This window comes from Cherax quadricarinatus, chromosome 65 (genome assembly GCF_038502225.1).
Source record: "Cherax quadricarinatus isolate ZL_2023a chromosome 65, ASM3850222v1, whole genome shotgun sequence".
In the NCBI taxonomy this organism is placed as follows: domain Eukaryota; kingdom Metazoa; phylum Arthropoda; class Malacostraca; order Decapoda; family Parastacidae; genus Cherax; species Cherax quadricarinatus.
Genome location: NC_091356.1, coordinates 7,804,535 through 7,817,254, shown reverse-complemented (window position 1 = coordinate 7,817,254; position 12,720 = coordinate 7,804,535). Strand labels below are relative to the sequence as shown.

Below are 12,720 nucleotides of genomic sequence, written 5' to 3'. Positions count from 1 at the left end.
GAATGACACTCGTCAAGCCGCAGTTAGCCCTGTCGGCAGGCGCTGTGTCAGCCTCGTGTCACAAGCTTCAGTGAGCAGCCTGCACAAAGAAGACGTCACCTTGACTGCTAGCTCTCTCACTGCAGTCTGGTGTATGATGTTACGACTCCCAGATGTTTTGCCCAGTCATCTCTGCCACGACTCGCTCCACAACTCGCTCCACGCTCGCCGGCAGTGACAGCCCAGCGACAGTACCAGTCGAGAAGTGTCCTCCTGAGTCGCTTGCCAGAAGTCCTGCCCAGTTGCCGAGTTTTGTCGACGCCTCACTCGAGGGCACCAGCATGTCGTGCCCCAGGTTGAGTGAAAACCTGCAGCGACTCCTACGATGTCTGCTTCACCGTTCCAGAGGAGACTGTAACTTGTTACGTCACAGCTCAGCCGCAGAGATGTCTCCCGTGTTGCAGTGTCTTTCCAGATGCAGGAAGGCGTGCAGTGATGCCCATCAACGCTCACTGCCTTTGACCAAGATGTTCAGCACACTCCACATGTTTTTTTCTTCCCTCCCTGTAGGAAGTTTTTTTTCCATGTCCATATGTATATACATGTAGTACATGTTTTTATTTTGTGTTCTGTGCCCTGTTCCTACAAGAGAGAGACCGAGTTTCTTTTACCACCAGTATTGTCGCGTCGGGACGACGCGAGGTAGGTGGCCGAGCGTATGTAGACAGTCTGTACTGTCTGCAGAGACAGCCCATGCTGTCTGCCAGCTTAGTTCATATTTCGCAGCACTAAGATGCTGCCCTCTGTAGCCAGGCCTCTCAGTGGGCACGCCAGCCTGCCTGCCCTTGCCACGCTCTCACTCTGGCGACACCCTTCACTCAGTCAAGAACTGTCCACTCCTCTCTCCCTCGTGGGCATGGCCCTCCCGGGCCATGGGCACAACACACAAGCCTGTATACTCACCACGACTTAACAATAAAGTAAGAAGCCTCCGAAGACGTCTATCATTCACACGCCCACTACCAGAACACCAATCAAACTGGTTATAACTCGGGGTACCACTGTATATACATACATATATATCCTTCTTTCAATGCACCAGCCGTATCCCACCGAGGTGGGGTGGCCCAAAAGGAAAAACAAAGTTTCTCCTTTTACATTTAGTAATATATACAGGAGAAGAGGTTACTAGCCCCTTGCTCCCGGCATTTTAGTAGCCTCTTACGACACGCATGACTTACGGAGGAAGAATTCTGTTCCACTTCCCCATGGAGATAAGAGGAAATAGACAAGAACAAGAACTAGAAAAAAAATAGAAGAAAACCCAGAGGGGTATGTATATACAGTAGGGCCCCACTTTACGGCGTTCCGCTAATATGGTCATTTCAAATTATGACCAAAACTCGCTATACAGCTCCCCCCACCTGACTTTCTAATACGGTCACCGCGCCACACCCAGTTTGTTTATATTCTCTGAGAGATCCGTAAGCACTAAGTCTCTCCATTTTGTCTGGAAACTCCAAAATTTCAAGAGTTTTTAAAAGTTATTTCATATTTCATATATACTCTGATAATTATACACCTACCATCCAACTTACGACCGAGTTCGGTTCCGAGAAACCGGTTGAAGGTCGAAATGGTCATAAGTCGAACTTTACTACTGAATATCAACAAAACATTTTTGTAATGACTTTATTTTATTGTTTTATTTTGGTATTTCATAAGAACATAAGAACATAAGAACATAAGAACGAAGGAACACTGCAGAAGGCCTACTGGCCCATGCGAGGCAGGTCCAAGTCTCCTACCGGCTTAAGCCAATGCACCCAACCTAGTCAGGTCAGGTCACATTGACTTAAGGGAGGAACACGGCAACCGACCTGTTAGCACAAGCTATCAGGTCTAACTCACACCCACCCACATCTACTCATGTATTTATCCAACCTATTTTTAAAGCTACACAACGTTCTGGCCTCTATAACGGTACTTGGGAGTTTGTTCCACTCATCCACAACTCTATTACCAAACCAGTACTTTCCTATATCCTTCCTGAATCTGAATTTTTCCAACTTAAAACCATTGCTGCGAGTCCTGTCTAGGCTAGATATTTTCAGCACACTATTTACATCCCCTTTATTTATTCCTGTCTTCCATTTATACACCTCAATCATATCCCCCCTAATTCTACGTCTTTCTAGAGAGTGCAGTTTCAGGGCCCTTAGTCTATCCTCATAGGGAAGGTTTCTGATACATGGGATCATCTTTGTCATCCTCCTTTGTACATTTTCCAGAGAATTTATATCCATTCTGTAATACGGTGACCAAAACTGTGCAGCATAATCTAAATGAGGCCTAACCAAGGATGTATAGAGTTGAAGAACAACCTGAGGACTCCTATTATTTATGCTTCTTGATATGAAGCCAAGGATTCTATTAGCTTTATTGCGAACACTTATGCACTGTTGTCTTGGTTTCAGATTACTGCTAACCAGAACTCCTAAATCTTTTTCGCAATCCGTAATATTAAGATCTACATTATTTAGTTTATATGTGGCATGGTTATTGTCCTGTCCAACATTTAGAACTTTGCATTTGTCTATATTAAACTGCATCTGCCACTTCTCCGACCACTGCATCAGTCTATTCAAATCTTCCTGGAGTGCTCGAATGTCCTCGTCAGAATGAATTCGACGGCCTATTTTGGTGTCATCGGCAAACTTGCCGATGTCGCTCTTTATGCCCTCATCTATGTCGTTTATGTAGATTGTGAACAGCAGGGGGCCCAACACTGACCCCTGTGGAACACCGCTCGTGACGCTTCCCCACTCTGATTTCTCCCCATTTATGCAAACTCTCTGCTGCCTATTTGTCAACCATGCCTCTATCCAGGAAAAAATTTCTCCTCCTATTCCATGTGCTTTAATTTTCCTCAATAGTCTCTGATGTGGGACCCTGTCAAAAGCCTTACTGAAGTCCATATACACAATATCATATTCATTACCATGATCTACCTCCTCAAATACCTTAGTGAAAAAAGTTAATAAATTCGTAAGGCAGGAACGCCCCTTTGTAAAACCATGCTGAGATTCGTTGATTAATTTATGCTTTTCAAGATGGCTACGAACTGCCTCGGCAATTATTGATTCCATAAATTTTCCCACTATGGTGGTTAGGCTTATTGGTCTATAGTTCGAAGCTAAGGACCTGTCACCTGTTTTGAAAATAGGTATCACATTTGCCATTTTCCACTTATCTGGCACCATGCCAGTTTGTAGTGATATGTTGAAAAGATTAGCCAAAGGTGTGCTAAGCTCCTCTTTACATTCCTTTAGAACCCTTGCATACAGTTCATCATGGCCTGGGGATTTGTTAGGTTTTAATTTATCTATTTGCCTAAGGACCATGTCACTTGTGACCCTAATAGTGCACAGTTTATTATCGTCCTGTTCTACATAATTTATCATTACTGGAATATCGCTGGTATCCTCCTGTGTAAAAACTGAGAGGAAGTATGTGTTAAAAATTCTACACATTTCCTTATCACTGTCAGTGAGCTGACCCGAGGAACTTTTGAGTGGGCCTATCTTGTCCCTGATCTTACTTCTGTATACCTGAAAGAATCCTTTTGGGTTAGTCTTCGATTCTTTTGCAACTTTAACCTCATAATCTCTTTTTGCTTTTCTAATTCCCTTTTTTATTTCACTCTTTAACTGAATATATCGATTTCTTAATTGCCCCTCTCCTCTTTTGATTTGCCTATATATGCCTCTCTTTTGACCAATCAGATATTTTAATCTATTGTTCATCCATTTAGGATCATTTTTATTTGATCTGATTTCCCTATTTGGAACATAATTTGACTGAGCAGCTAGAACTATGCCCTGGAAAGCATCATATCGGCAACCATCACCACCTACCTGACCCTTAGTCAGGTCATTCCAGTTCAGCCCACCTAAGTAATTTTTCAGTCCTATGAAATCAGCCAAGCGAAAGTCAGGGACGGAGACTTGATTGCCATTATTAGGGGAATTCCATGATATATTAAAACTGAGTGATTTGTGATCACTCTCCCCAAGCTCATCATTAACCTCAAGATTATTAATTAGTGTTTCCCTACTGGCAAGAACCAAGTCAAGGAGGTTATTTCCCCTAGTTGGCTCTGTCACAAACTGTTTTAAAAAACAATCCTGGATCGTATCAAGAAAGTCACCCGACTCTAAATTTCCTGTCAAATTGCTCCAGTCAATCTGTCTATAGTTGAAATCTCCCATTAGCACAACATTTTCGTATGTAGATGCCTTACGAATTTCGTCCCATAGAAGTTTACTGCACTCCCTATCAAGATTTGGGGCCCTGTAAATCACACCCAAAATTAGTTTTTCTCGGCCCTCGAGAAGCTGTAACCAAACAGATTCAGTGGCTGACGCTTCTAATTTAATATCTTGTCTAACACAACAATTTAAATTGTCTCTGACATACATCGCTACTCCACCACCTTTCCTGTTGACCCTGTCAGTGTGGAATAATTTATAGCCTTGTATGTGACATTCAGAGGGCATCTCTCTATCTTTCAGATTGAGCCAGGTCTCTGTTATAGCAATAATATCTATGTTTCCTGCACTTGCAATTAATCTTAGCTCATCTATCTTATTTCTAACACTCCTGCTATTAGTATAGTAAACCTTAAGGGAGCTAGTCCCTTGCTGCCCTCTGCTGTCCCCCTTTGTTTGCTGACCTGTTCTATTGTCTTTATTTATAACTTCATGCTGAATGCCTTTTATACATTTACTGTTTCCAACCCTAGTGTTGCAACCTGCTTGTTTCCCACACACACCCATACCTCTATCTTCCATCAGTTTAAAATCATAGGCATTTCACCAATGGCCTTCTCAATCGAGTCTGCAAGTGCTACCACCCCTGACCCAGAGAGATGTACCCCATCCCTTGCATACATATCATGTTTGCCATAAAAGTTGTTCCAGTTGTCAATGAATGGGATTGCAAGTTCCTTGCAGTATCTGTCTAGCCAGCAATTTACACCAATTGCCCTAGACAACCATTCATTTCCTACTCCCCTTCTAGGCAAGATGCTACATATGATTGGGATCCCTCCCTTAGACTTAATGAAATCTATAGCTGACCTGTACTTATCTAGCAGCTCTTCTCTCCTACCCTTCCCAATATCATTTCCACCAGCACTGAGACAGATAATGGGCTTGTTCCCATTACCTGACATGATATTATCCAGCCTGTTGACAATGTCCCCAACACCAGCTCCGTGATGAATGGTTTTGAAAACCGACAAGTTGAAGAATTGAGACACTTATGCAACACATGGGAATCTTTATTGAAGAAACGTTTCGCCACACAGTGGCTTCATCAGTCCAATACAAAGTAGAAATGGGTAAGGAGAGTAGAAGTATGAGGTAATCAGTCCCTCAATCTGGATTCGATGTGTTCAGTCCATCACTCTTGTAGTAAGTGCAGCATAGGGCCAGAGAGGTGGCTTATATACTGCGGTGAGATGAGTTGAAGCAGGAGGAGGCGGGATCTTAGTGGGACCTGCCACTAATGTAAGTAGGTCATCGTCCAAAGGTTTGGGCAAGCGTTGAAGTCTTTGTACCAAGATTCCATGATGTTGCAGTGTCTGACAGATGTGATGAATGGTTTTGAAAACCGACAAGTTGAAGAATTGAGACACTTATGCAACACATGGGAATCTTTATTGAAGAAACGTTTCGCCACACAGTGGCTTCATCAGTCCAATACAAAGTAGAAATGGGTAAGGAGAGTAGAAGTATGAGGTAATCAGTCCCTCAATCTGGATTCGATGTGTTCAGTCCATCACTCTTGTAGTAAGTGCAGCATAGGGCCAGAGAGGTGGCTTATATACTGCGGTGAGATGAGTTGAAGCAGGAGGAGGCGGGATCTTAGTGGGACCTGCCACTAATGTAAGTAGGTCATCGTCCAAAGGTTTGGGCAAGCGTTGAAGTCTTTGTACCAAGATTCCATGATGTTGCAGTGTCTGACAGATGTGATGAATGGTTTTGAAAACCGACAAGTTGAAGAATTGAGACACTTATGCAACACATGGGAATCTTTATTGAAGAAACGTTTCGCCACACAGTGGCTTCATCAGTCCAATACAAAGTAGAAATGGGTAAGGAGAGTAGAAGTATGAGGTAATCAGTCCCTCAATCTGGATTCGATGTGTTCAGTCCATCACTCTTGTAGTAAGTGCAGCATAGGGCCAGAGAGGTGGCTTATATACTGCGGTGAGATGAGTGAGATGGACTGAACACATCGAATCCAGATTGAGGGACTGATTACCTCATACTTCTACTCTCCTTACCCATTTCTACTTTGTATTGGACTGATAAACCGTGGATAACTAACACAGCGGATACCGAATCAGTGGATACGGGGTCCTACTGTACTTTAATTCCTATAGTAAAGATTAAGGCAAACTCTCAGCATATAAACAATGTGAGACATACACCTCATGGTGTACATATTCTGTGAATGTCATTTAAAATCTGTTACTTTCTATCATTTGTTTGAAATATAATGATAAATTTCAAGACAAATTTTGCAAGAAGCATCTTGTAAGACAGAATTAAAAGTTACTTTTTGGGCAAATATTTTTTTTTTTTTTTTTTTTTTTTTGATAATTTTTTTTTTAGCTGGAACCATGACTTTTTTCAAAGCTGTCCATAAAGGTACCCTTTTTTAGGACCAACCTATGATGCTGAAAGAGGCTTAGTCATAGTCATGAAAGAGGCCTGGTCATGGATGGGGCTGCAAGGGCACTGACCCCCAGAACACCCTCCAGGTACACTGCATTTACAAGGTCACTTCTTCAGTACATAATTACAGTTGAATACTTGTTCAGTATTCAATGTATGCATATAAAGAATAAGTATTTTTCGACCTTTGGTTATGTTTAATGATAAATCTGCTCAAAATTAACAATCAAACAGATTACTTACTTCCAAGTGTTCCTAACTGCTGTGACACCTTGACGGTACCAGCGCTCTTCGACCCAATCTTCATCCAACGGGTCCTCACAATTGTAGTAAGCTACCAGCTCAAGAAGTTCCTGGTAAACATTATCACTTAACTCTGAAGCAGAATAATACATAGGAAAATGGAAATTCTATTTTGTATTAATGATGATAAATACACAGCATATGTTTTCTCTCATTTATTTCAAAAACAGTAAAGAAAATATTCATTTTGCATGAAATTATAAAATTATTTATAAAGTATTTATAAAGAAGAGAGATTTAAGTGTGAGAAATCAAATCTAGTGAGCACATTTTAGTTGAAATCCAAATGACGGTTTTCTATTTAGGGTCATGTGAATACAGAAAATGGACACTAAAAAATAAAAATTTCTTGATATATATGGACCAAAATAATATAAGTATACCACATGTACCAAACAACCAAATGCAAAAAGAGGAACGTATTTAGTATAAAAACGTGAGTAAAATAATTGAAAAAAATACTTTCATTGTAAACATATATCATAATAAAAGAATTGTCACATTTACACTGAGTCACCTGCAGAGAGCAGCTGTGACAAAACTCACATTTAAAGGATAACACTATTAAAACTTACCAATGCCTTTAGACTGAGAGAGTTGATAGACAGTAATGGCATCTGACACAGAACACTTTTGGATTAGCTCTCGAAGAGTTTCTTCACTCAAATTGCTTTCCTCGTTGTATGTCATTTTAGGAAAGAATGCCTGAAAAGAAATTAATCTTTAAAATATTGAAGATACTCACTTGATTCTTTCATCAGTTTCAATTCAAAAGGTCTACTTTAAAAGTTATTATCACTAGAAAGCATTTTAAGGTCAATTACTTCTATGTATAGGAATAAATTAGAGACCTGTACTGTGCATAATAATGATATAATAATGGTATTATACACAATATTGTCAGCAGATGGGTTTATGAAGGATGAGGTTAACCATAGAATTGATGAAGGAAAAAAGATGAGTGGTGCACTGAGATATCTGTGGAGACAAAAAATATTATCTGTGGAGGCAAAGAAGGGAATGCAAGAAAGTATAGTGGTACCAACACTCTTACATGAGTGTGAAGCTTGGGTTGCAAATGCTGCAGCAAGGAGGTGGCTGGAGACAGTGGAGATGTCCTGTCTAAGGGTAATGTGTGGTGTAAATATTATGCAGAGAATTTGGAGTGTGAAAATTAGGGGGTGTGAAGTTATTAAAAGTATTAGTCAGAGGGCTAAAGAGGGGTTGTTAAGGTGGTTTGGTTATTCAGAGAGAACGGATCAAAGTAGAATGACATGGAGAGCATATAAATTTGTAGGGGAAGGAAGGTGGGGTAGGGGTCATCCTCAAAAAGGTTGGAGAGAGGGGGTAAAGGAGGTTTTGTGGGCGAGGGGCTTGGACTTCCAATAAGCACGTGTGAGTGTGCTAGATAGGAATAAATGGAGATGAATGGTTTTTGGGACCTGACGAGCTGTTGGAGTGTCAGCAGGGTAATATTTAGTGAAAGGATTCAGGGAAACCGGTTATTTTTATATAGCCAGACTTGAATGTTGGAAATGGGAAGTACAATACCTGCACTTTAAAGGAGAGATTTGGGATATTGGCAGTTTGGAGGGGCATGTTATATATGCTTTTAAACTGTTGTATCTGGGCACCTCTGCAAAGATAGTGATAATGTGTGAGTGAGGTGAAAGTGTTGAATGATGATTTAAGTATTTTCTTTTTGGGGATTTTCTTTCTTTTTGGGTCGTCCTGCCTCAGTGGGAGACAGCAGACTTGTTGAAAAAAAAAATTATATATGGAACATTCAACTTTTGCAATACATCCATCAATATATTCATCCAGATTTTAAATTGTTTGCTAAAACATAGAGGGTGTGAGGCAGAGTCGAATGCAGGAGTAATTACATATAAAAGATTGGAAGATAATGTATATAAATAAAACTATGAGGGAATCGAAGACCAACCCAAAGGGTTTCCTTCAGGAATATAGAAATAAATTAGGGAAAAGATAGGTCCACTAAATGTAACTCAGGTCAGCATACAGTTAGTGACAGAGAAATGTGTACCCTTTTTAACACTTATATTTTTTCTATTTTTACACAAAATAAATGAAATCACAGAAATCAATAATTTTAGAAGTAAAGGCAAATTATGCAAGATTAGTCACTAGTGGTATGGTCCTCAAAGAAATAAACAAGTTAAAATCAAATAAATCAATAGGCCCTGATGAATTGTTTTCAGTCAGTAACTGTGAATGAAATTTGATGCCACCTTGAAAAACATAATTTAATCAATGAATCATAGCATGGTTACAAATTTACTAACCATATTTACTAAGAGATTTGAAACAGTAGATCAAAATAAAGAATTATTATTTCTTTACCCTATCCACGTGTTCGAACCCCACATGATAAATGGTGGCAACGGTGTGGGAGCGTGGAATTAAGCTTTTTTAAGGGTATTTCAAGACATTAGAAGACTGTTTGTGAGTAGCCGGCGGGTCAAAGGTGAACCGTAGCTAGCCGCTTACCCTCACTCACCACCTCCACCCTGTACTCCAGCCTGCAAGCCTGTTGCAGCTGTTTTTCAAGCTTCCTGGCTTAGTTCGTGTGCTAATTGCTTCAATCTCCGAGGGGTTGACCCGGATTTTGCAATTAAGCCAGTCAGTAAGCCAGACTGTGGAAGTGAACGCTAGTCAGCCTGCAGCCTACCATCCAGCCTGTCTCCTGTCATCCCACCGCTGCCACCATTTATCATGTGGGGTTCGAACACGTGGATAGGGTAAAGAAATACTCACGTAGGCTGAAAGTACGTATATTACGGATAATGTGGGAAGCGCCAAACAGCCGGTGACCTGCCTCCTTGCTCTCTCTCGTAAGACTGACTAACCCCAGTACCCATATGTGAGGGGGGTGTTTGAATACTGCTGTGGTCAGCAACAATATGAATACAGACAGTGATTCACGCAGAGACGGTTGGTAGTGAGTCATCTACTGGTACACTGGTTACTGGTTGGTTACTGGAACTGGTACTACTACTGAGACATGTACTATATGGATTTCAATAAGGCCTTTAATAGGGTGCCACACAGGAGGGTGTCGATGAAAAAAGCAGCACACAGAATAGGTGGAGAAATTATCTCCTGGATCAAGGCATGGTTGTCCAGCAGACAACAGTTTGCATATATGGGGAGAATTCAGAGTAGGGACTTGTTACCCAATAATGTTCCACAGGAGCCAGTACTGGGTCCTTGGTGTTCACAATATACATAAATGACTTAGAAGAGGGAATAAATAACAATACAAGCAAGTTTGCTGATGACACCAAAATAGCCTGTCAAAAAAATTCTGATGACACAACAGAACTACAGAGTAACCTAGATAGGTTGATGTTGTGGTTGGAGAAATGGCAGATGCAGTTTTATGTAGACAAATGTAAGAGTCTATTACCGGAAAAAAGAAAATTAACTATAGTACCTATAAACTAAACAATGCTTAGTAAATAAGTGTTCACAATAAATCTAATAGAATTCTTGGCTTCATATCAAAGAGCATAAATAATAAAAGTCCTCAGGTTATACTTCAGCTTTACAAATCCTTGGAAAGGCCTTATTTAGATTATGCTACAAGTTCTGGTTTCCATATTGCACAATGGACATAAATATGCTAGAAAATGTACAGAGAAAGATAACAAAGTTAATCCTAAGGATGTATCAGAAATCTTCCCTACAAGGATAGACTGAGGGCACTGTATCTGTATTCACTGGAAAGGTGTAGAATTAAGGATATGGCTGAAGTATTAAAATGGATGACAGGAATCAATAAGGGGATATAACATGCTGAGAATATCTACCCAAGATAAGACTCGCAGCAATGGGTTCAAGTTTGAAAAAATAAGTAGAAAGGATGCAGGAAAGAAATAAGTAGAAAGGATGCAGGAAAGAACTAGTTTAGCAATAGAGCTATACATATGTAGAACAAACTCCCGAGCAGCATCACTGAAACGAGAACCTCAGGTAGGTTCAAATAAGGTTGGACAAATACACAAGTGGGTGTGGATGGATTCAAGTTGGATCTGCCTAGCAGTGTTCCTCTCTTCTTATGTTCATTCCTATGTTGCACTAGTAAATTTTAAAATACCAGGTATATGGATGGAAATGTGCCTAAAAGTTGTTCATAACTTGCTTACAAAACTTGCAATGCTCAAATAATAATCAAAGAAAGAAGAAACTTTCAAGTTTCTAATTTTCAATATTCACCTCAATAAAAGGATCATCTGGCCGATGAGTGAAAAAAGCAGCATTTTCATCACGTATCCATCTTGCAGCCTTGCGTCCTGCTTCTTTTGAGAGGGAGAATACACGCTTGGAAAGGTTGGATCCAGGTGTTAGATATGGATCATCATGATACTTGTAATGTGGTCCTGATGAGTCCCGACTCACCGTACTTGCCAATGCCTAAAACAATATTTCCTCACATAAGTCATCTTAAGAACAAAGAATCAAAACATCTAAATATAGGAGGAAAACAAAATAATAGTAAACTGGATATACTTTTTACACTGACAGCTGATTGGAATAGATTCTAAGAGGAGGTAACATGTACAACTTCCATTAGAAGCATTAAAAATTTGATAAATTTATTATAGACAGAACACCATTAGCAAGTTCAACTCCATTAACTAGAGATACAGTACAGTACTAGATTTTCATTTTACCTCAACAGCCATCTCCCACCAACGCAGGGTGACCCAAAGAAAAAAAAAACATCATTTAGTCATTCTATCACTTTTTCCAGAAGTGTGCTGACATCAAAATTCAGATCACTTTTTGACTGCAACATCCCTACCCCTCCTTCAGAGCACAGGCACTGCCCTTCCCACCTCTAGAGCTCAAGTTGAGTACTGAACATAATAACAAATAAACAGTATTACTATAATCAGGATGAAGAGTTAAACCCATAGGGGTCAAATGGTGCATGAGGAATGGTAGGCAATTAGATTCAATCCAAGGGAAGGATAGGTCCAGTTCTCTGGATCAAGAGATCCTCACAGGCATCAGAGCAGCTAGCTTGAGGGGTACAAGTATAGTAGGTTATTACAATCTATACCCATTGCCTTTACCCAAGCACTTTGAAAAAGTGGCATGGGTGTGGCTTACTTTAACTCACTACACCCACAGTACACAGCCTTAGTACAGTGGAACCTCAAATTTCAAACATATCACTTATCGAACTTTTCAAAAATCGAATGTTTTTTTCAAACCAACTTTGTCCCTATTATCGAACTCGCCCCTATTTTTGAACCGCCAGGTACCAGACCTGTCCGGCAGCCCGCTCTGTCCGTGTCCCCGCGCAGGCGCCGTGAGCCAGTCTGGTTTTGTTGATGCTTGAGTGAACACTAACTTGCGCTCTCATTCAAACATTTTACAATTATTTCATTGTGTTTAGTACTAAGCTTGTGGGACTGTGATATAAGCTACCATGGGCCCAAAGAAACTTGCTAGTGGTACCCCTGTGGTAAAGAAAGTGAGAAACACCATAGATGTGAAGAAGGAAATAATACAGAAGTATGAGAGTGGTGTGAGACTCGTTGAGCTTGTCAGAATGTACAAAGGACTGTGGACAGTTATTTTGTGAGACAGATACAGATGACTGTGGACAGTTATTTTGTGAGACAGAAACAGACAACTGTGGACAGTCATTTTATGAGAC

The 12,720-nt window shown here is 40.4% G+C and overlaps 1 protein-coding gene across 1 annotated transcript in view; it reads right to left on the bottom strand.

The window, feature by feature from the left end:
• Window positions 1-12,720, bottom strand: part of LOC128700594 (small ribosomal subunit protein mS39) — a 63,684-nt gene that overhangs the window by 37,850 nt on the left and 13,114 nt on the right. Inside the window, exons 3-5 of the mRNA XM_070098917.1 lie at window positions 11,268-11,465; window positions 7,604-7,733; window positions 6,969-7,101 (exon numbers count right to left, since the gene is read on the bottom strand). Of these exons, the coding sequence (XP_069955018.1) occupies window positions 6,969-7,101; window positions 7,604-7,733; window positions 11,268-11,465 (461 nt within the window). The remainder of the gene's footprint in view (window positions 1-6,968; window positions 7,102-7,603; window positions 7,734-11,267; window positions 11,466-12,720) is intronic.